General features: G+C 44.9%; 3 protein-coding genes across 3 annotated transcripts; all 3 read right to left on the bottom strand.

The window, feature by feature from the left end:
* Positions 1–444: 444 nt before the first annotated feature.
* On the bottom strand, positions 445–3591 carry MYCFIDRAFT_209436 (uncharacterized protein). Its single transcript, XM_007922516.1, has one exon. The coding sequence runs from the start codon at positions 2986–2988 to the stop codon at positions 724–726; it is 2265 nt and encodes a 754-aa protein (XP_007920707.1). The 5' UTR covers positions 2989–3591; the 3' UTR covers positions 445–723.
* A 2036-nt stretch (positions 3592–5627) lies between these two features.
* Positions 5628–15283, bottom strand: MYCFIDRAFT_169026 (uncharacterized protein; the record flags this gene model as incomplete). The annotated part of the gene is made up of 10 exons (XM_007922515.1): positions 5628–5642; positions 14296–14425; positions 14458–14568; positions 14608–14627; positions 14668–14902; positions 14949–15016; positions 15052–15110; positions 15147–15178; positions 15211–15223; positions 15253–15283. The coding sequence occupies 10 exons, from the start codon at positions 15281–15283 to the stop codon at positions 5628–5630; spliced, it is 714 nt and encodes a 237-aa protein (XP_007920706.1).
* Positions 15065–21630, bottom strand: MYCFIDRAFT_60723 (glycoside hydrolase family 55 protein; the record flags this gene model as incomplete). The annotated part of the gene is made up of 3 exons (XM_007922032.1): positions 21216–21630; positions 19145–21156; positions 15065–15137 (listed from the first exon to the last, which is right to left on the bottom strand). Exons 1-3 carry the CDS (start codon positions 21597–21599, stop codon positions 15065–15067), a joined length of 2469 nt encoding a protein of 822 aa, XP_007920223.1. The 5' UTR covers positions 21600–21630.
* Positions 21631–23039: the final 1409 nt, after the last annotated feature.

Below are 23039 nucleotides of genomic sequence, written 5' to 3'. Positions count from 1 at the left end.
GGAAGGAAAATCAATCCAGCACAGGAAACAAACCCCAGGTTGGAAACGGCATCAAGAGACCTGAAGACTTCATCAAAAAGTCCCCAATGATTTTCGAAGGTCATCGCGCAAGTTCCAAACAAGGGAAGAAGAGTGGACTGAAGCTCGGGGGAAAGGGGGGCGGTGGCGGTGGCAAAAAGAAGAAGAAGATCAGAGTTACGAAGAGGAGTACTTCTTTCAAGTCGAAGAAGAAGGCTTCTTCTTAGTGATGTGATGCGATGTTTGAGAGAGCTTCCGTTCTTGTGCGGGAACTTGGAGCCTCTTTTTCTGTAAATTTTGAATATCAGCTGCCGAGAACCAGCAGCATGTCTTCTTTCTGCTACCTGATCATGTTGTTGCCATGGACACATACACCGAGCATTCAGACGATTCGTGCCCCAAACCCAACCGAGAAGAATGAAGTGTGAATAGATGAATGTGCACGTTATCGTGGATATCTGTCGAAAAAGCTGCATGCTGATCTGATTTCAATTCCTTCTACCCTGACGACGACTTGGTTCATGATCTTGCTCGCTCGAGAGCATGCAGTAGAATAGTGAGGGAAAAAAAACGGAAGTTCGGCGGTCTCCAGCCAACCCATGTGTGCTCGCCTGCCGATTCTTCAATCCCATCGTGTAACGCCACGCTGCTGCTGTGCATACTAACGCTGTACTCAAAACGCATCAAATACCAGGACCCATCCGTTTAAATGGCCCAAGATCCTCTCCTGTTCACCGTAGCCCAGTTGCCTCCTGTGGCATCAGCCGGAACCATGTTCTTCTCTTGCCTCGCCCATTCATGGACATATAATTTCAGTGCTTGCCAGCGCCTGCAGTCGGAAGCTTTCAAAATACCACCGCCTCCCTCAAAGTCGGGACCAAGACGAATGTAACCTTTGGGACTCTGCTTGGCCTTGATGTCGTCTTCTCGAAGTTCTTTCACCGGTAGTCCTGAGATTTTGGACAGCTCTTCGTCGAAAGGTCGTGCAAGAGATGGGTATCCCAGTGAAAGATAATTGTACACCTGAGTAACGAATTCATCTGGGAACTCATTCTCAATCTGTTCCTCCATCTGCTTCTCCGACATGAGCATAGCGTCGAGACGGTTCATGTCGACACTTTCGGGAGGTGTTGGTGGTGCGACGGAGACTCCACCGTTACGACCTCCAAAGGACTGTTCAAATGGGTTGACGTTCTCCGCACGGGGTGCTGGTGTCATAAGTCCAGTAGGTCCAGCAGGTGGTGAAAGACCATTTGCGGCAGCGTTTTCTTCAAGTCCAACACAGAAGCCCCCCCAAAGACCTTTTCCAGGAGTGTTGCTCTTAGCAGGACTCTTAGCCGCTGCAGACGAGACGCTCTGGTCTGATTTTGTTGCAGGTGCAGTCCAAAGACCGCCAGCGCCCTTCTGACTTTCGCTTTCAGACTGTTGGCTGAGATAGCACATTTGTTGTCTCAGCTGGGCAGACCCTTGGGTCACGTCGAAGCGGGCTGGCTCAGGTGACGGACACCGCGGGAACACCAAGTCATTTCCCAGCATCGGCGGACGAGCACGATCGCGCATCGAGCGCATTTCATTATCTGGTTGATTAAAGGCGGCCCCAGCAGCTGGGTTCCACCAAGGTGAGTGCGATTCTTTCTTCTTTTCAGTCGGTCGGTTGGCATTGCGTTCTTGCTCCATTTGCTCGGCGTGGCGTTGCATCTCGAGTTGCTCCCACGGGACTCGACCCGTGCTCTCCCTTCGGAATCGAGGTCGCGTGGACAGAAACTCTTCCTCATCAAATTCAGCCCAAGTTACCGGCCTGTCTTCGATTTCCATGTCGCTGCCAGTGCTGTCTTGTTCCTCGTTCACATAATGCTGAACGGGCTCATGAAAGTCGGAATTGGGGAATGCAGCCAATGCAGCCTCCTGCAATCGCTGTTTGGCCTTCTTTGCCTCGAGTTGCAGCAAATAATGGCTGAAGTTCTCGTCCACACTCTCACGTATTCTTGTCGCATGCTTGTAAAACTCGTTGAATGAGGAATCAGAACCAGTAATTGGTGAGCCTCGTTCTGGAGAGGCGGACACGGACGAATGGCCAGAATCACGCTCACTTTCCGAACTCTCGATGGTATCCAGCTCTGGACATCGGAATGAATGTTTGCGCTCGTTTACGATCAGGCCAGGTCTGTGCGACACACTCCCATCCGCGTTGCACGTCTGTCTCCTCAGCTCAGGATGAGCGTCAAGATCTTCGAGCGACATGTGAGGGTGTTTATCGCTTGACGCCTGCGAAATCTGATCGGGAGTTTTCCAACCCGCATGACGCTGATGCTCGCGAGCATGAATTACATGGCCTTCCTCAGTTTTGTAGTCCTGGTAGTTAGCTGCGTTCGAGTCGCCCGCTCTGCGAGATCGTCTGGCGGTGGACAGGACCACCGGAGTGAACTTTCTAGGAGTCGCTTCTTCTGATGCCACTGTAGACGCACCGTCACTGTCCTGGCTAGGATTCCGGCTGCCGGCACGGCTACTAGACTTCCTATTTCCCCCATAAGTCGTTTCCACGAGTTGCGGTGAGAAACGAATGTGCCCCGACGAAGCCTGAGATTTGTCTTTGCTGCTCTTTTGCGTAGTTTCGATCGGCTGTGGCGCAAATCGACGCACTGCTGGCTTTTGCTCTTCCGCGGGCGCCGCTTCTTTCGCACGAGATGACTTTGTAGATGTCTCGATTGGCTGCGGTGCAAATCGACGCACTGCTGGCTTTTGCTCTGCTACTGGTGCCGCGTCTTTCGCACGAGATGACTTTGTAGATGTCTCAATTGGCTGCGGTGCAAAGCGCCTAATCTTTGGAGCTTCCTCCTTTTCTGGCGAGTGCTTGCGTGTCCTCGATGATTTGGTGGTAGTCTCTATGGGCACAGGCGTGAATCGCCTGGGCGGAGCAGAGGCATTGCTAGTGAGTGCATGGGCGGGCGTATTCTGCTCTGGAGAAGACATTGCAAGATGGCGGGCAGTTGCCCAAGCGTTCGTGAAATGCTACCCTGGCGCTCATACGCTCCTGCTGGGAGTCAAGGGGACCGACCAGGCCAGTAGTGAGATATTGAAGAGCGATCACGAGCGTTCGGTATGTCTACAAGTCGGCCAGTTCGTCCGGAGTCCGGCACGAGTGGTCGAGTGCAGGCGCAGGTACAGGTAGGTCAAAGGAGAGAGTGAGTGTTAGATGCGGGCGTGACGTCGGTCGGCGTGACTGTCGTATGCGATGTCGGGAGAGCAGATACTGCTGGATGGTGGTGGGAATGGCAGAATGGTCGTTATCGCTAGTGGGACAATCGCGGCTGCCCGTTGAGAATGACGCCGTGCTGTGCTGGTGAGGAGCGTGGAAGCGTCTGCCACGCGGCTGCAAGCGGCTATGATCTTTCTCTTGGCTGCGGTGCCAATGGCGATGGGGGGACTCGCGAGTGAGATATTCCAGGAGGATGTAGGAAGAAGTGTACAAGAAACCAAAAATGGAGCCACAGGCTGGCAGGTTGTTGCTGTAGAGAAAGAGGTGGTGGTGTGCCCTGTTCGAGCGACGCCAAAGCCAGCGACAGCAGTCTCGAGCCACTCACCGACCACTGCGACAGACGGACTACAGTACAACGATCGGCGCATCAGATCGCAGCAATAAGGCCCTAACCGGTTGCCAGCGATTATAGCATAATCTCATGGATTATGGCCTGTAGATTATAACAATCTACGAAAGCTGTTGTTGTCCGGTTGTAATCGATTATCCTCTTTTAGATTACTCGCTGTCCTCGTAATCTCGCTATATTATTGCTATATATAGTATAATCGGTAAAACTAGGTCTAGAGGTAGTTTTGCAGCTATCCGTGCGCTAGATTAGACTTCTACTTAGCGTACTAGTATCTACCTCTTTATAACCGTAGAATTCGGTAGTATAGCGATTTTAGAAATATAGAAAGTATAGCGACGACGATAGACGAGTAGACGACTATATTACTAGCGCTAACCGCTTTTAGCGTAATAGTACCGCTATTCTTCTTTTAGGAAGTACTACGATTCCGTAGATAGTACGCCTATCGACCGAGCGGCTATATATCGACCTAAATTAAGCGCAATAAGTTTAAGAAGGAGACGTTTCGAATACTATATAGACCGAAGCGCTATTACTACGATTAGACGCGGTTAAAGCAGCCGGTACTATTATCGTTTATCGAGGAATTAAAGAGGTATAGATTAGAAGGTAAGAAGTATTCGGTAGAAGCGAGGGTATATATATTTCTCGTATATATTAGGCATAATAGCACCTACTTAGAGTTAGCGACTAAGTTTAGTATATTGCGAGATATACTATATAAGATAATACCGGAGGTATCTAAGTATATATATCGAATAGTAAAGGACTATATTAAATTGCTAGAGCCGAAGGATAGCGATATTCTACTATAGGCGGAAGGCGCTAGTAATAGTATATTCTAGCTATATTTTAAGAGCTATATAGGAGCTATTAACGGCACGTTATTAATTGCTAATCTACCGAAGATTAATTAAAATCTATAGCGGTATCGGAAGGGCTATATCGCTTAGAATATAATAGCTACGTACGACTTAAACCTACGCTTCCTATTTATAATGCCCGGTTACGAGGGATTAGCGACCGATAGCATAGTACTAAGGAAGGCCTATACTAATAGATTTAACGTACCTAATAGATACTTCTATCTCGCCGATAGTAGTTATTCCTTTAAAGATCTACGCCTTCTCGTACTATACTAGAAGACAAGATATTACCTTCGTAAACAAGGCGAGGTAGAGGCTAGGCCCGAGAATTATAAGGAGATATTTAACCTCCGCTACGCTTAGCTTCGTAACTATATCGAGAGAGTATTTAGTATAATAAACCGGCGATTTAGGATTATTAAGGAAGGCCTAAGTATATAGTTAATCGCATAGTAAAGTCGCTTTATTATTGCCTATACTATTATTTATAACTTTATCCTCTCTAACGGTCGACAACCGCTATCGAGCGAGCCTAATTTAAATCCGACTAATACTAAATTAGATACTAAAAGGGAGGCGGATACTATAGCAGAGGTTTATAAGGATAATAGGCGCTACGCTAAAGCGACTAACAATAAATGTTACGCGGATTATCGTAATAGAATAGGGAAATAGATATATACTAAGTACGACGCGTACTAGTCGAAGAAGGGCCTCGATATAAGGGCGTAAAAGCGAGAGGTACTAGATAGAGTACGGCGAAGGATATAGGAAGGTCGTCGAATATAGAGGCAAATAGCGGAGGGCTAGTTTTAGTAAGGAACTTAGTAAGGAAGCTGTTTCTAAGTTTTAATAGTTATATTCGCGCTTCTTATATACTATCCTCGTCCTCTAGTCGAAATTCTTATAGGCCTAAAATTGCAGGTCTTAGCATACTTTTATAATATTAGAGTTCGAGCTAATAGGATATAGATTTTTTGTATATGCAAGCAACGGTACGTAACCTAGATTTGCTAGCAAAAATTAATAATACCTCTATATAGGTTAATAGTATAGACGTTAGCGTATATTTATAACAAAATTCCGTCCTAAGTATATATCAGGGCTAAAGAGGCTACACGTGATTGGCATGTGACTAGGCCAAGTGAAGCTAGGGTCTCAGTGCCTTAGGTAGGGCTTGGCGCTTAGCGTTAGGCCAACTCTCCTGCCTTCCTCCCTCTCCTCCTAGATCCTTATCGAATACTATACTGATTTACTACTACCCTATCTACCTGCTAACATAACCCTTCTTATATAGTATTCGATCTACCCTTTAAGGGCAGTAGCTAGATAGTCCTTATTTCAAGCTTTTAGCGGTATAGCTACGAAAACTATCGATTTAACTATATTGCGCCCGAAGAACGGGACCTATACGTACCATTCTATCGAAACAACCGTACTAATTATTAAGCAAGGCCTTCTATACGGCCTATTATACTGAGTTAAGCATACTAAGCCGATATCTACTAATCCCGCTACATCCGCATCTTAGGGGCTAACAATACATTATTAGTGTCGCCCCTTACAATAGCCGGTTTATTACGAAACAACAACCGTACTGCTGCTAGTAGCGCTAGCAATAACAACACTAGTAGCATAGCACCTACTAAAGTGCCTACTAAAGTGCCTCCTACTAAAGAGCCTACCGGAGAGCCTATTAAAGAAGAACCTGTAATTCTAGGTAATAATCCGGAATTGCCTATTAACGACATTCTTAACAACATTGTCAATCGACGATATAGCTAGCTAGCCTTTGGCCCCCAACTAGTAGGGAGACTCTAAGAAGCTACCCAAAACAGGCTTACTGCCCTACGTTAAGAATAACAGCTAAAGGATAACCTCCTCGAAATTCGCCGCCTTTAGGAGGCCCTAACAACTAACACTGAGCCGATAGTAGGGCCTTCCTTACTATCAGTCCTAGTCTAGAAGAAGGATGCTAAACTTAAGGACTATACCGTGTTTGATAGCTCTAGTCGCAAGCAATACAATAATTATATACGTAATTGTAAGCTTAACTAGCGAAATGCACTAAGGGCTCTTCTAGACGACTATTCCTTAGTTGTTTACGCTATACAGTACATTAATAGTAACCTAAAGCGTACCTAGGACGACCATTTCGATTCCCTTAATAATTAGACTACTGTTCAGTAGAAAACCTATAAGACCATTATGCTAGACACTCTTAGAAACCCGATACTAAGACAATAGCATGCTTAGGACTAATACCTTCGAGCCAAACAAAAGACTAACTAGTCGGCTCGTTTATTTAAGGCCTATTTAAAGACCCTCGAGGATGACCTTCCGGCTAAGACTAATTCTATATAGATCTCGGAAATACGCCTAAAACTGAGATGGGAATTGGTCCTTAAATTAGACCGCCGCCGTGTATTTGAATAGACCAATCTTATATATATTCAATTTATAGTTAAAGTCGAGACTGCAGAGCGTACAGTATAGCTCTAACAACGGTTGGAATCTAAGATACGCCTAGCTACCTATCGTAGCCGCGGAGGAAATCAAGGTTCGTATTAGAACAACACTAGTGCTAACAATAGAGGTAGCAACAACAACGACCGTAGGAGAAGCCGTAGCCGACGGCTATATAGAGGAGGCCGTAATAGGGACCGTAGAAGGGGCTCGTATCCCTATAGTACTAATCGCTCGGCTAATAACAGCGGCAATAGCTATAGCAATCCTCTAACCGGACTAAAGTGCTTTAACTGTGACAGTACTAGCTATCTACTAGGCTAATGCGACAAACCTAAGGACTAGGCCCGGATCGACCGTACTACCGCTAAGCACCGAAAGCACCTTTTAGCAGCTAATGCTACCCCTATAGGCCAACCTTCTTATTAGTCGAAAAAAGAATAAGCGCCGCACTAACTATTAGCCTCGTACGGCGTAAGACCATCGACATTGTGCTAGCTATAATACGCTCCTGCCTTGTATAGGATACGAAGGGCACTACCTATTAAACTAAGGTTATGCTAGATCTAGGAAATTCAGTTAGTGCCCTTATCAGCTATCGCCTAGCTAAGCAATTAGACCTTCGACAACTACCGAAGACTAACCTACTAACCCTTGCTTAGTTTAATAACGCTCGGCACTTAACCTATAGGGCCTACTATGTTCCTATAGCTCTAAAGGACGACCTCGGAAATAAACGCCTACTAGACTTTACTACCTACGCAGTAGATATAGACAACCTATATAGGGGAGCTACTATTATTATTAGCAACCCTGTTCTTAAGCACTATGCTGTAGCTATAGACTTAGGCGTTTAGAAGTGGCGATTTAGAATCGCTAGGAAAGAGGACATTAAACACATTAATATTAGCGAGTGCCCTAATAATATTAGGGTCCTATTCATTAGCAACCTAACCCTAGCTAATCCGACCGCCGACCTACTCGGTAGTAATAACGATAAACTAGTGCCCCCTAATAGCATAGATCCTAAGCAACTTAAGCGTATACTAGAACCTATTCGAGAGACCTATATTAATGTGTTCAAACACTACCTAGCATCGACATTGCCTATATTTAAAGAGACGGATTATAAGATTGATATTATAGAGGGCAAGGAGGTTCCTTTTAGCCCCCTCTATAACCTTAGTAAACGAGAGCTTGCTATACTACGTAAGTACCTAGAGGAAAACCTAGCTAATAGTCGAATTCGATATAGTAACAGCCCTGCTAGTGTACCTATCCTGTTCGTGCTAAAGAAGGATAGCGGCCTACGGTTATGTGTTGATTACCGTAGACTTAATGCTGTCACTATTAAAGACCGCTGTCTACTTCCGCTTATTAATAAGACCCTCGACCGCCTTTCTAGTGCCTACTATTACACTATACTAGACATTAAGGATGCATACTATCGCATTCGTATTCGTAAGGGCGATAAATAGAAGACAGCCTTTCGTACTCGCTATAGCTATTTTAAGTACTTAGTTATGCTATTTAGGCTAGCTAATGCCCTTGCTACATTCTAGTCCTATATTAATCGGGCCCTGTTAGGCCTATTAGATCACCTCTATATAGTTTACCTAGATAACATCCTAGTTTACATACACTCTCCTAACATTGCGGAACACTAGGCTATAGTCCGTAAGGTACTCGATCGCCTAAGGGCCTATAGCTTGTATTGCAAGCCTTCTAAATGCACCTTTACTGCTAAAGAGGTATTATTCCTCGGCTTCCTCGTGTTAACTAAGGGTGTTAAGGCTAATCCTAACCGGATTAAAACTATTACTAAATAGCCTGTTCCTACGTTAATTAAGGAGCTGTAGTCGTTCCTCGGTTTTGCTAACTTCTATCGCCGATTCATTAAGGGCTATTTACGGCATGTAATGCCCCTAACTGAACTCACTAAAACTAAGGCCAACCCGACTAGAGAGTTTAAATAGACTAACAAAGCGCGAGCCGCTTTTAACGGTTTAAAGCAGCGCTTTACTAAAGTCCCCTTGCTGTACTATTTCGTACTAAGTAAACAGATCCGCATTAAGACTAACGCTTTACAGTTTGCTATATTAGCCATTATATTACAGCAGGCTAATAATAGTTACTAGCACCCGATTACCTTCTTCTCGAGGAAGATAATTAATGCTAAGCGTCGCTACGAGACCTACGAGCAAGAGCTCTTAGCCATTATTAAAGCCTTTAAGCACTAGCGCTACTATCTCGATAGTGCCTAGCATACTATTTAGGTCTATACGGACTATAACAACCTCCGTGGAATTACGAAGGTTACTAGGGTTATAGGTCGACAGGCTAGATAGGCCGTCTACCTCGCCGGGTTTGATTTTGATATATTATATCGGCTAGGTGTAAGTAACCCTACTAATAGCCTATCGAGGCGACCTAATTACGACAGCGAAACCTAACACATCAATTCTTTGTTTCTAACCCTGTAGTATAAGATTGCTATAGCCCGTGTTATTAATAAGCACGCGTAGGATAAGCGGCTTACCGGACTCCGCGACGGCTTAAAGCATATTAATGCTCTTACTATATTAACAGTGCGTATTAAGGCAAGAGCTAAGGACACAGACAGGAGAAGTTATAATAACTCCCTAGTCGATATCGCTATATATAGTAACAGCGATTAAAGTACTAATGCAGTTGATCCGGCTGCTAGTACTATTAGATGTATATAATGCGTACCTCGTTTAATAGCGAAGGTGCTATTAAATAACCTTACAAATAGGGATAGTTAATCGTTTATAGATAAGCTGTTATAGGCTTAGCAGAGGGACGCCTTTACTACTAAACGTATCGACAAGCTTATAAGTAGGCGAACGACTCGATCTAGTAAGAGTAACTAGTCGATCGATAACAAAGGTTATTTAAAGTTCAAGGGTAGATACTATATCCCCGCTGAACATTCGATCCGATAAGAACTTCTTAAGCGACACTATAATAGTGAGCTTGCCGGTTACTATAGCATAGAGAGGTCGTACGAGCTACTATCGCGCATATACTACTAGCCAAATAGTAAGCGGGACATAAAGGAATACGTTAACACGTATGCCGTATACTAACGTGTCAAGGCACTAAAGCATTAGCCTTTTAGCGAGTTGTCCTCCTTACCAATCCCTTATAAGCCATTTGTAGAGCTTACAATGGACTTTATTACAGGCCTTCCGCCTACTAAACGTAGGGGCAGCAAGGACGTATATAATGCCATCCTTATTATAGTAGATCGATTTACTAAAGGCGCTCGATACATCCCGGCGCGCAAGGATTAGACTGCTATTAATATAGTAGAGGCGCTATAGACTAATATCTTCTATACCTATTAGGGAACCCCTAAGGGGATAGTCTCCGATAGGGGTACGATATTCATATCGCACTATTAGAGCGAAATATGCCTATAGCTAAGACTAAAGCATCGGCTATTAATAGCCTTCTATCTATAGACTAACGGTCAAATAGAGAGGCAGAATGCTACCCTGTAGTAGTACCTACGTAGTTATATTAACAAGAATCCTAAGGATTGGGTCAATCTCCTATAGCCTATAGAATTCGTATATAACAATAGCGTACACTCATTAACTAAGGTTTTACTATATATGGCTATAATGGGTCAAAACGCCGCGTTGCTACAAGATCTATTCACCTCGCTCGAGGCCGAGCGTAAGGAAAGGGAAGCGCGTTAAGTACTAGAGACACTAGCGGCGATAGAACGTATCTAGAAGATGCGAGAAATCTATGCTAAGATGGCTAAGAAGCTAACAAAGGCTTAAGAGTATCAAAAGGCCTACTATAATAAGCGCCATACACCGATAACCTTCAAACAAGGCGATATAGTTATGCTCAGTACGAAGAACCTCCGTATCCGTAAACACCTATTACCTAATAGCAACATAAGGCCTAAGCTCGCACTAAGATACATTAGCCTATTCCGCATTCGAGAGGCTAAGGGCATATAGGCCTATCAGTTATAGCTCCTACCTTATTACACTATCTATAATACCTTCTATATATTACTCCTTAAGCCGTACTACCTACGCGAAGGGGATGAAGCCCCTACAGAACACGAAGACATACTAGCGGATAGTAAGGAGCTATAGTCTATAGAACGTATCCTATAGCATCGCACTAGGCAAGGCAAGAAGGAGTACCTACTAAGATAGCAAGGCTATTCCCCTAAATAGGACTCGTAGGAAGCTAAAGACTCTTTTGAAGATATAACTAAGTTGTTAGATGAGTATTAGACTAGTATAAAGGACAAGAAGAAGGCTAAGAGGCTATAATATTACTATTAGGACCTAGGAACAATGCTACCCCCGGGGTGCTATTAGCTAACCAATTAGAGGCAAGCAGTTGTCAACAATAGAGGACAATAAGACTACACTAGGCGCGCTACGACGCGTAAACTAATTGCCTGCTCTTTTAAGGACTCCACCTCTTTACTAACGCGCCCTATAGGTCCCCCCTCTTATTCTTTATTCTATCGAGGCCTCGAGACCTAAGCGTTCGATAAGGGCGATATACGCGCGCGTGCGAATGACGGTAATGAAGGTAATAGTATCGCGCTACGAGCTAGCAGTACGCCGGCGGCCAACGCGACTATATTAGTAACGGTATTGCCGAGTTGTTATTAGTTAAAGAAGGAAATTAGAAGAAGGTGAAGTTGGCGCTAAGACGACTAGCGCTACTATTGTTAACATTACTTGCTATTATTACTACGCCTATAGACACAACCTTACCTATACTACGAGCCTAAGGCACCTTAATCAAAACTTTAATTAAAACTTTAAGGCTAAGTTAAAGCTTTAAGCCGCTTAAAAGATTAAGTAGACTAATAGACTAACTAACTAAGGGCAAAAACTATAGAGCTAAGCTAGCCGGGGTCGATCTTGCGGATAATAGGTTACTCCTCGATCTATCTAACTCTTTAAGCGAGGCGAACCTCTACTACTGCACTTATAATAGCCTTCACCTATAGAAACCAGACGAGCTATGTTTTTTAAAAGATAAGATAAGATTGACAATTAAAGGCTGCTAAACCTAACCAATTAAGGCTAGCGAAACTACGAACAATAATAGCCCTCGTAACAATAAGAACAACCCTCGGAAGCGGACATTGCTAGGTCTTTTAAGAGTAGACGTAAAGAACTCGATACGACATTACTTAGAACGGAGGCAGTACTACAATACCTCGTACGTCTACCTATTATAGTAGGGAAGACGCGCTCGTATTGTAATTAGTCGAAGGCCTTCAATTCTTGTATATATATATCACTTTATAGTTCATTATATATAGAGATAGCGTAGTTAGAGTTGTATATTGTATTGTTTGGAGGTAAGGTTTAATATAGTTATATAATTAGGTAGTTGAGTGTTCAATTCAGCGCGGGCTAAGTAGCTTATTAGACTCGCTAAGTTAGCGGCAATAGAGGTCGCGAAATATAGGCAGGCTACGAGGGCGCGGCCTTTAGAAGGGAAGCGTATATCAGGGCCAAAGAGGCTACACGTAATTAGCATATAACTAGGCCAAGTAAAGCTAGGGTCTTAGTGCCTTAGGCAGGGCTTGGCGCTTGGCGTTAAGCTAACTCTCCTACCTTCCTCCCTCTCCTCCTAGATCCTTATCGAATACTATACTAATTTACCACCACCCTATCTACCTGCTAACATAACCCTTCTTACAGTATACGAATCTTCCTATTAAAGTATATAATTTAAGCGTAAATATAAACTTCTTCTACTACTTTAAACTATTCTTCTTTATAATAACCTATCGCCGATAACCTAATAGCACGTATCTACCGTCTAGCTATATCTACTATAGGTAGCTATTATACGGATCGTTCGCCTTTCTTAAATCTACTAATACAGATAGGAAGTACTCCTTAAATTGCTACTAGTTTATAGATAAAGCTACCTTAGCGTAGTCGTATTTACTATTCTTCTTCGCAACCTCGCGTACTAGCAATATACGGCTGCCGCTCGTTATCTCCTAATCCTTCTAAGTATTCTTATCGAGAAGGCGCTTAGTTACTATAGCGATAGCGGAGCTAATACTAGTAGTAGCCTTCTCGTTAGTACGTTACTATTTAGCTAACTTCCTCGTAGTAGTACGTTCTTCTTTGCTATCCTTAACAACCTCCGCCGCTATTAATAATAACGGCTCGAATGCCTTCCCTAGAGCCTTAGTAATACCGGTATTCTATATTGCTATATCTGCCTACTTCTTACAAATACGATCGGCCTCCTTCTGTATCTTCTTTTAGTGCTACTCCTACGTTTTCGCCGCGTTTATAACTATTAGCTATTCCGCTATTAGCTGCTCGCTATTAACCGCCTCGCCTATTACCTTAACCTCGTTTTCTTCCTCGTTCGAGCTACTATCTACCTCGTCGTCCGCTAATTTATCGTACGAAGCAATATAATCGCCTATAGCTATATCCTAACCGACTAACTCGTCTATAAGCTCGTAGTATTCCGGCAATTCGTCGTAGAACGGAGTATACCGTAGATTAGCTTTAAAGTAAGCGTCTTCTATATTACTCTTAGCGGTTAGTAGCATACTATTCTAACCGCTAACGTGCTTTAAATAGCATACCTAATAGCTCTAGTCCTTCTTAATCGAGGCCTAGCGGTTCTTTAAAGCTAGGTCGTTACGATTAATATTAAACCTTTTATTTATTAATATTACTAGGTTACGTAGGTCTAGAATGCGGAAGTTATTAGTATCGGTGCCTTTACTAACCTTCTTTAATTCAATCAATTGCTCGAGGAAGTATTCGGTCTATGCCTATATCTAGTAAACTAGCGTAGTCCGAGACTGCTTATTAGCCGATTAAGAGGCTATTAGAGTCGCTATCGTAGTACGCTTCCGACGACTAGCCGCTAGAGTACGTAGTTTATTATTATTAGGTAGTTGAGACACTATAGTTCGATTAACGTAGTTTAAGAGAGATTAGCTACTAACTTCTATAGCTAAACTATAGTAAAACTGTCTACTTTTAAGTATATATCCTCTCTTCGACCTTATACGACGATCTTATATACCGCCTCTACCTTATTATATACCGCCTTCTACCTACCTACTACTATAAGGCGCCTATAGTTATAAGAGCCGTAGCGGCTATTATTAACTAAGCTAAGAGATAGAAGGAAGCGGAGGTTAATAAAGTAGATACTAGATATCTGTTTCTAACCGCTTGTAAGCGATTATAGCGGTCTATAATCCGAGGAGATTATAAGACTTCAATAATCCATAAGATTATGCTATAATCGCTAGCAACCGGTTAGGGCCTAACTGGGAGCTGTGCAGCTGCCTTTCTCTGGCCTGCTGGATGTGGCGATCCTGGTCTGCTTTCGTCCCACAAGATGCATTCCTCGGAATGATCCGGATACGGCTGTTGAGGAAGAAGCCACTGGGAGAGCTCACTGCAGGACAAAAACACCTCCGTCATCTGCACGCGAGAACTCCCGATGGCAGCGGAAGTACCTCTACCTGCTCTCCAAACCACAATGCTCGTGATCGATCCCAGGCCTCGGTGCCTAGGAGAAATGCAACAAGTACCACAGACCTGACCCCCCATCAATAACTTAACCGCTTGCATTGGCACTCCTCCCGATGCAAGCCATGCTGTCGAGAAGACCAACGGACCCCAGATATATTAATAAACCAGCAAACACGAATGACTGATCTGCACCACATTCAGCAGTTCAGCAGAAGGAGATGGAAACGAGACCGAGCTTCTGCGCTTCAGAATAGCAGCCCCGACGTCGTGCTTCCTGTCATCATTCTTCTCCGAGTTCTTCACGCTGGTCAGTACTGTAGAATAGTGACCGCACCCACACCTCGTAGTTCGTACCTCTGTACTTCCCCGTGGAGTATGGAGGACATGATTAGCGCGGACTCTACATCTTCGACCTTGTAGTCGGAAGATATCGGACGCAGTCTCACGTGAAAACAAAGTTGCTATGAAGCAGCCGCATCGTTCTCGGGTCAGGCAGGCAATATTGCTTCCAATTCTGCACGTCGGCAGCAAGTCTATAGCATGTCATACCTCAACCACGACCTTACTCAAACCCCAAGTAAGCCGCAACCACAGCTCCCCAACTCCCACTATTCCAGCGTTTTAGCAACTGAACTCTAATGGACCGCATCGATAGATTGGGTTAGTGAGTAAACAACTGGCTTCCAGCCCCTTGCTACACCTAACCACTTCGAGCCAACCTCTGTGGTTTGGTGGCCCCATCGTACCCACGCCGTGAGGAAGGGTAGGTGCAGGTCCGCATCGATAGAATAGGCAGTAGACTAACTAGAAGTGAATACGGTTGGAAGCTTATAAGGCTAATCGCACTGTAGAGTCGACTGCTACGCGTCTTCTAGTCGCGTGTCGATTACTAGACCACCTGCAACGACAACAACTATTAGCAATAGACCGCAATTATATGCCAGCGCACTTACACGCCTTCTTTAATCTAAATGAAGGGTTGCAGAGCTTACCAGATCCACTCTATAGTACGTACGGAAGTATAGTACGAAGCAGTCAACCTCCGGCTTTATAGCTATCTCAATAGCAATCGTAATAACAGTTACAACAACCGTATTCGTCGCCTAGTATTCACATGCCATATCTAGAGACTCTAGTGCCAATACAGCAGTATTATTATCCGAATACGCCGCCGTTTATGCTACCGCAGTCGTCGCTATTGTAGCCGCCGCGATCCAGTCTATTTCCGCTGTCTAGTCCGCTCGAGAATCTACGCTTTATCGACCTATATACGCATTTAGCTTATAGACCAACGACCGCTTCTGTTTACTCACAATCGGCTTAGTAGCAGTCGCAACAGTCGCAACCGGCGGCTAGTCTTACTTAGCAGTCTTCACAGTTTAGTCAGTTTATTAACTATAGCCCTTAGTAACTAGAGGCGACGGCGTAACGGTTACAGGGCTCTTAAACTGCTTCTCAATTAGCGTTAGAAAGCACTCAATCTCAGCAAAGTTTATAGTCGTAGTTCAATTTAGCCTCGTCCGTTCCTTCTAAGCTCGACCTAACGCACTCTACTCCCGTAGCAAGACCGGAAACTAGTAAGAAACCTAGCCCTCGACGGGGCGAAGGTGCAGCTCTAGCAGCGGCATCCGAACAAGAGGCGATTAGTAAGGAAACTAGTATAATGGCTTCTACTATAGAAGCGGACAATAAGCGCTTAGGTGCTTAGTCGGCTAAGTAAGCGGCTATAGAAGATAGTAAAGAAGATAGTGTAGAAGGAGCGGAAGTAGAAGAAGAAGGTAAGGTTAATAAGGACAACCTAGTAGAAGAGGTGCCCGATAAACTAACGCCTCGAGGCAAAGGCAAAGGCAAAGGTCTAGTTAAAGGCAAGGTAGTGAAGTGGACAGCAGACATTAAACTCCTCGTCCTTCGAGTCCTTGTCTAGCACTCTTATAGCTTCTATTACGAGCCGCTTAGTGGTTTCGTTAATAAGTGTAAGACGGAGATAGAACAGACCGCTAAGCGAGAGTTGTCGTTAGCACTAAAGTGTCCGAAGAACCTAAAGCGTGTTGTCTTTAGTAAAGGCAAGGTAAAGGGTTGGATTAGTAAGAGGTTAGATAACCTATTGAGGACTACATCTAAGGACAAGAATCCGAGTACTATAGACATTGAGTTAGATAAGTTAATAGCTATAATGGAAGCCAAGAAGAAGGACAAGGAAGCTAGTAAGCAGACTGCAGCCGAAGAAGAATGGATAGACAAAGAGAAGGAGGCCTTATTCGATATAGCAATAGGTCGCTCAACGAGTACTAGTCCTTTAACAACGAGTCGCCCTTAGAGCGAGTTTAATGCTGAAGAACAGGCGGAGATAGAAGATGATCTAGAAGCCGCCGCTAAGGACAACAATAGTCGTAATCGGAAGGCATAGGCTCGAGTTGTAAGCGAAGGCCTCTTGCTTAATCGTACGAGTAGCAAGTCGCTTCGACAGGCTAGTATTGCTAAGAAGAATCTGATCGGCGAGCATACTATAGCCTCCAATAATCTTGCTAATCTTGCCGAGAAGGATATAAAGCAATCTAAGCGCTAGTTTGACAGCATACTAGACCTAGAGCGAGAGGCCAACTCCTTTAAGAAGCGGAAGATCGAGTTGTTAGAGGCATAAGCGAGATCGAATGCGAGGGTGGAGGATCTAGTAGCGGCGCTTAATGCTGATCGTGAGGCGACGGCGACGAGGTTTGATAGCGTACAGGTAACGGTAGATAGTCTTAAATTGACAGTGTCTAACTTACAAAGGTCGGTAGAAGGTGTTAGAGCGACGGCGATAGAGACAAAGAGTAGTATTAATAAGCTGAAGGCGTTATTGTTAGCGAAGTTAGGTTAATAGATTTCGACATTCGGATATATATTGTAGAAGAGATTAGGTTTCGCTAAGCATCGAGGTTGTCGCTGTATTTACTAGGAGCTAACCGATTATAATTAAACGGCCTTCCCCTTTAGCAATATAACCGAGAATCGTAACCTTAGCGTCGGTTGTAGCCGCTAGCCGGCTTTAGAAGTTATCGTAATTTCTAGGATGTAACAACTTCTTTACTATTATATCAATATTAGGACAACTACCTACGCATTACCGGTTATAGTATACTCTTTGCCGACTGCCTTTGCCTATCGTTTGCGACCTTGAACGCGAAAATCTATCCGTTACTCGACTGGCGGATAAAGCCTAAGGTAATACCGGATTGTTGGTGCTATACAGTTGAATCGCTATCCTATAACATCCGGATTTCTTCGACCAATTCTATAAGCTTGTTGCCTCAAACACACTATATAGTTGTGCAATAATACTAACACCCTCTAATATAGTGCGACCGGTTGTATACCGACCTACATCGAGCCCTTAAACCAATTCAATCCCTAATAATTCTCGAGTTTGCCGAAGCCCTGTTCGACGAGAATTCGAACGCTAGCAAGTCGAGTATTTGCTATACGCCTATCCTTAGTAATCCAACGCCAACTACGGTGATCAGCGAATAGAGATATACAGCTATAGAGGTTTGAATAAGCGTTGTTACCAGCAACGAAGATAGCCGGCCGGCGGAGCTCTAGATAGCCTAGTAGGTCAAATATTGCTCGGATCTTCGCTAGAACACATGTCTGTCTATATATATTCTAGTCGTTCGCTAGTCTAAGGAATAGCCTTAATATCGACGGCAACAGTCCATCCGGAGTGGCCACACCTTAGTATTTGAAGCCATTAGCTTTATAATAAGACGAGTATGTTATCTTCTGCCACTAGTCGTTCTTAGGCATAGATATCGCCTAGAATACGCTATCAACGAAGCCCTATATCTTATTGTCTCCGAAGGAAGACTCTGCAGTAATACACTCGGCATAGTACTGCAACCTGTTGTAGTTAAGACCTAGCTACTAATCGACTAAATCGGACTAGGTTAAATGCAGCAATTCGATCGTTCTATTAAAGACAACCGAGTGCTACGAGACACTGCGACCGAAGAGCCTTGCTTAGTGGTACTACCTGTCCGGATAGGCTATTCTTTAACAGACTATATATAGCGCTTGCTACGGCTCTGCTTTACACCTTGAAGGGCGGAAACGCAATGTTTCTACACCTAGCAACAGCTTAGACAACTCGACAAGCTGTACTCGAGTAAAGCGTATATTGCGGCGGCAAACCTTATCGTCTATCTAGTCTAAGTACTATTGGAAGTGCGTAGACCTAAAGGGTGCACGAGTTTCACGCCTTCTCGTGTGGCGCTATATAATATAGTGCAGGAAGTCGTATCTATAGCCTTCGAGGTCTAAGGCCGCATACAGAAGTCGTCTTCTACGCCTCTAAGACGCCCTTTAATGAAACAGTAAGAAAGAGGCCTTCATTTGATGCCAAAGTAATAATCTATGCTCATACATTCACCTACACTATGCTAGTTCACGTGCTAATTGCAGGTCTTCAGATATCGCCAAGGCGGCCCAACTTCCTTCCGACTGCACGATCCAGGTGTCCCTCGCTGCACCTAATTTTGTATGCTTCCGGCGACAGCCGTGTCTAACTAGAAAGAGACGATAGGGAACTTAAAACCATGTAGGAAGGTTTGGGTGCTAAAACGCTGGATTATCCTTCGCCCGAACCGCAACCCTGCCCCCCGACCCTCCAAGCGTCACCATATTCTGAACACCCTTGGTATTCAAATTATACAACTCCACCCCATTCCCCTTCCTCAGATCCCGCAAATCCACCACATTCACCTGACAATTCCCCTCAGGCCCGGCCTCACACCCCCCATAATTCGGCCCATTGAAAAACGTCCAAAACCCATGCCCATACAACGGCAAAGTCCGCGTCTCCTCCCCAAAAATCCTCAACGCCCACGCCATATAACACTGACTAACATTCCCACCCTCACAACCGCTGAAATCCGGATCCTGCCACGTCGCATTCGGAACCCAAGGCGCCGGCGCTCGTGGCGAAGGCTGCCAATACGGCGTCTCAACCTGTAACAACGCGGCAAACACATTCTGCGCATTTTCAAACTGATACGCATACAACGTATGATGTTCCGACCCCGTACCCACCAACCACGTTCCTTTTTTCGCTTGGATCAAAACTCCCCTCCCCGTCGCAATGTTTTGGGGAAATTCCCCGTCCAAATCATGATCTGCGGTCCAGAACCAGGAGTTTTCCCAATAGGAACTACTCGTGGGGGATAGATGTAGGAGGAGAAAGGCGGCTTTGCAAGGTTTGGAGGCTTCTTGGCATGAAGTTCTTAAACGCGAGTCGACGGCGCCTCCGATGCGGAAATGTGTGTTGTGGAAGGATACATCTCCCGCCTTGGTCCCGGCCATGTTGACTTGCACGAGGATTGTTCCTGGGAGCATGTCGGAGACTGTGAATAACATATCTGTAACTTCGACGAGGCCGGTTTCGCCGGGTTTTCCGACTTGGAGCATTGGGCGGGGAGAGGTTTCGGAGGAGAATTTTGGGCCGCTGGCGGTGATTGTCGACCAGACTTGGCCTACGATGCGGGAGCCGGGGGGAATGTAGATGGTGTCGGTGACGAGGTAGATGCCGTGGGGGAAGTAGGTGATTTTGCAGTTTGCGTTGGCCACGAGGGCTTGTTGGATTGCGGCGGTGTCGTCAGTTACGCCGTCTCCTCTTGCGCCGGCGTCTTTGATGGAGGCGAAGGCTGAGATGGGATAGTCGAGGTATTGGGGTTGGCGTTTGTTGAAGTAGCGTCCGTCGCTGGCAGTTAGGCTGCCGCGGGTTGTGTATGGGAGGAATGTTCCGTTGGTATTGGTTGCGTTGCCTTCCGAGGCCTTGTAGACGTGGCCCAGGGCATATGTCCTGCCGACAAGACTGCCGATCGATCTCGCAGTTCCGTTCACTTTGAGTGTAGGTCCGGAGTTCTGGGTGACGATGTTCTCGAGGATAATCGTGCTGGTGCCGTTGACCACTACACCGCATGTTTCACAAATGCTGTCAATGAGGGCAATTGATCCAGTAACGTCGATACCACCCATGTCGACGCAGATGCCCACGTTTATGCAGTGGATCTCTTGCATAGTGAGCGTGAAAGCATGTCTGACAGCAATCCCGGTGGCGACGTCCTGAAATTTCAGGTTCTTGAAAGCGTATTGCTGATTGTTGAAGATCACGCCGATAAGTCCTCCGGTGAAGGTAAGATCGCCCATGAATAGTCCTGAACCGCCGCCGGAGTTACCACCTCCTCGATGGCCGTCCATCGTGAGGCCAATGTGTTTGCTACCCTTCGGCATGTTGAAATTGACGTTAATGAGATTGGTCGCTTGAGAGACCGCCCAGTTGAGCGCGTAGATGGTTTCATTTGGATCTGCTCCCGATGTATCCAACATGACATTGCGCAGCCCAATGTAGAAATTCGTGGTAGATGGCTGGCCGAAATCAAAGCCGGAAAACATGTGCGTATCATTCCTCATGATAGATGAAGCCTTGATTGTGGGCATGTGTATGGCATCTCCCATGACTTGGGTGCCGATGAATAGCTGTACAGTTGAAGAAATGATATAAGTTCCTGGGGGAATGTAAATGAGTGCTGGTTGCCCTGTTGATCCTCCTCTGCCCATGCCGCCCGCCATGCGACTCTGGTCGGAAATGGCGCGATTGAATGCATCTGTGTCATCCGTCTTCACAATGCTCATGATTAGCTCCATATCATGACGAGCACTTGTACATTGTTACTCACCTCCCCGTCCCCTTTTGCACCATAGTCCTTCACATTGCGAAAGACCTTGTAGTCCCGTCCATCTACAAGGAATGGACTAAATCCCTCCAATCTTGCCGGCAAATTCGGCAGCCAGTATTGGCTTTGCTTTGCGGGACTTTGCACGCCGCATACTGATGGTGTGCTGTAAGGCCGTGGGCGGTGGGATACAGGCTGCCATGGTGTTACAGAGCTGTTTCTATCGCTGAAGTCTCCGTGTCCTGGATTTTTGGGTGTCCAATCTTGGTATACTGTGGGATCTGGTTTAATCACGTATGCTGGTGCTGGCTCGAGGTATTGCTGTTGAGCAGTTGTGAAGCAAAAGAACGAAGATACGCAAATGAGTGACTGAAGGAAAGAAAGCATCGCTCCTGCCTATGCCATGGACTCGCTGGACCGAAAGTGGACGAACGACCGAACGACAGCGATGTGTATTCTTATGTACAGTCAATGTGAGGAGATTAAGGATTAAGCCGCTGAAGCCCAAACCTTAGATTCTTAGGGCCTGTTTACTTGCACCTGCGGGTCGGCTGCAGGTTGTGGCACCTAGTATAGATTGAACTGGCTCTAAACCACGGCCGTACGTACCACTTATGGACCTTCTGATAGCACTGTCGCTTCCAATAGACCCTATAGCGTCTTCTTGTAACGCACTTGTTCACTTGCAGTAGCAGTTGTCCTTTATAGAATGTAACGAAGGCTTAATACTAGCTATATAGGCGCCTGTATCTACCTGCGGTAATCTCCGAGCGGGGCTTAGCAAGCAGAATTTGCACTTCCCTAAGAATGCGACGGATTCTATATATTCTTCTATTATATACAACAACAATAACGTCGTCTATATATATTAAGATATACGCTATAAAAATAATAATATACTACGCTTTAATTTGCTGTAAAAATTATCTCGATCCGATACCTCCTCGTTAAGAAATAAATCCTACGTTTACTATATCTAAACCTACTCCTTAAGCTAGTTTCGACGACTCCTAGTTAGCACCTACTAGTATACTAACCGCTATATAGGCTGCCCTAATAGATAGCTAGCTTATTAATTCCTAGCAAGATATTAGAGATAATATTGCCGTATTATATAATACTATAGAGGCTAATTCTAGCGATAAAGATAGCTCTTCCGATAAAGAAGAAGGTCGGCTTGTTTAGATAGCTAAGATAGAGCGAGTCCTTCTCGAGAACGTTGCTACTTAAATTAACCTTAACAACTACCGTAATAGTTAACTAAAGCTATAGGCTCGTAAAGATATTGTCTCTAATGTCTCTCGTTAAGCTAAGCGGTCTATATCTTAGAAACAATACCGTACGAAGCTCCTGTTCTATAAGGCCCTCTATGCTACGTTTATAGCGCTTAAATACGAGTCTAGCTTTAGCATTAACTACGAGACTAGAGTTATTACTGCCGACTTATTTATTTAGAAGGACTATCTTACAAAGGCCGTCTATAAGAATACGAAGCCTCTTAAGGACTATAAGATGCTTTACGTTAGTCTATATGCTTCTATCTTCGGCAATAAGACAGCTACTAGTAAGAAGTCTAAGGGCGGTATTAAGACCTCGAAGAAGCGGACAACTAGTAAGTTAAACAAGGCTAATAAGCGATAGAAGCTAGAGCCTATAACTATTAATAGCGACAACGAGGCCGAGAAGGAAAACTAACCGCCCGAAGTAGTGTCTAAGACTCCTAAGGGAACCGCTATTTCTACACTAATTCCTAAGGACTCTCCTATACCTATACGGGCTCTTAGTTCTACTAGCATCGCTCTATAGGTTTCTAGCTCTAAAGGCAAT

The sequence above is a fragment of the Pseudocercospora fijiensis genome (assembly GCF_000340215.1).
Source record: "Pseudocercospora fijiensis CIRAD86 unplaced genomic scaffold MYCFIscaffold_1, whole genome shotgun sequence".
In the NCBI taxonomy this organism is placed as follows: domain Eukaryota; kingdom Fungi; phylum Ascomycota; class Dothideomycetes; order Mycosphaerellales; family Mycosphaerellaceae; genus Pseudocercospora; species Pseudocercospora fijiensis.
This window is presented reverse-complemented; position numbering and strand designations above follow the sequence as displayed.

Coding starts and splice junctions, on each gene's coding strand:
- MYCFIDRAFT_209436 (XM_007922516.1), bottom strand. CDS start 2,988: ATGTCTTCTCCAGAGCAGAATACGCCCGCCCATGCACTCACTAGCAAT.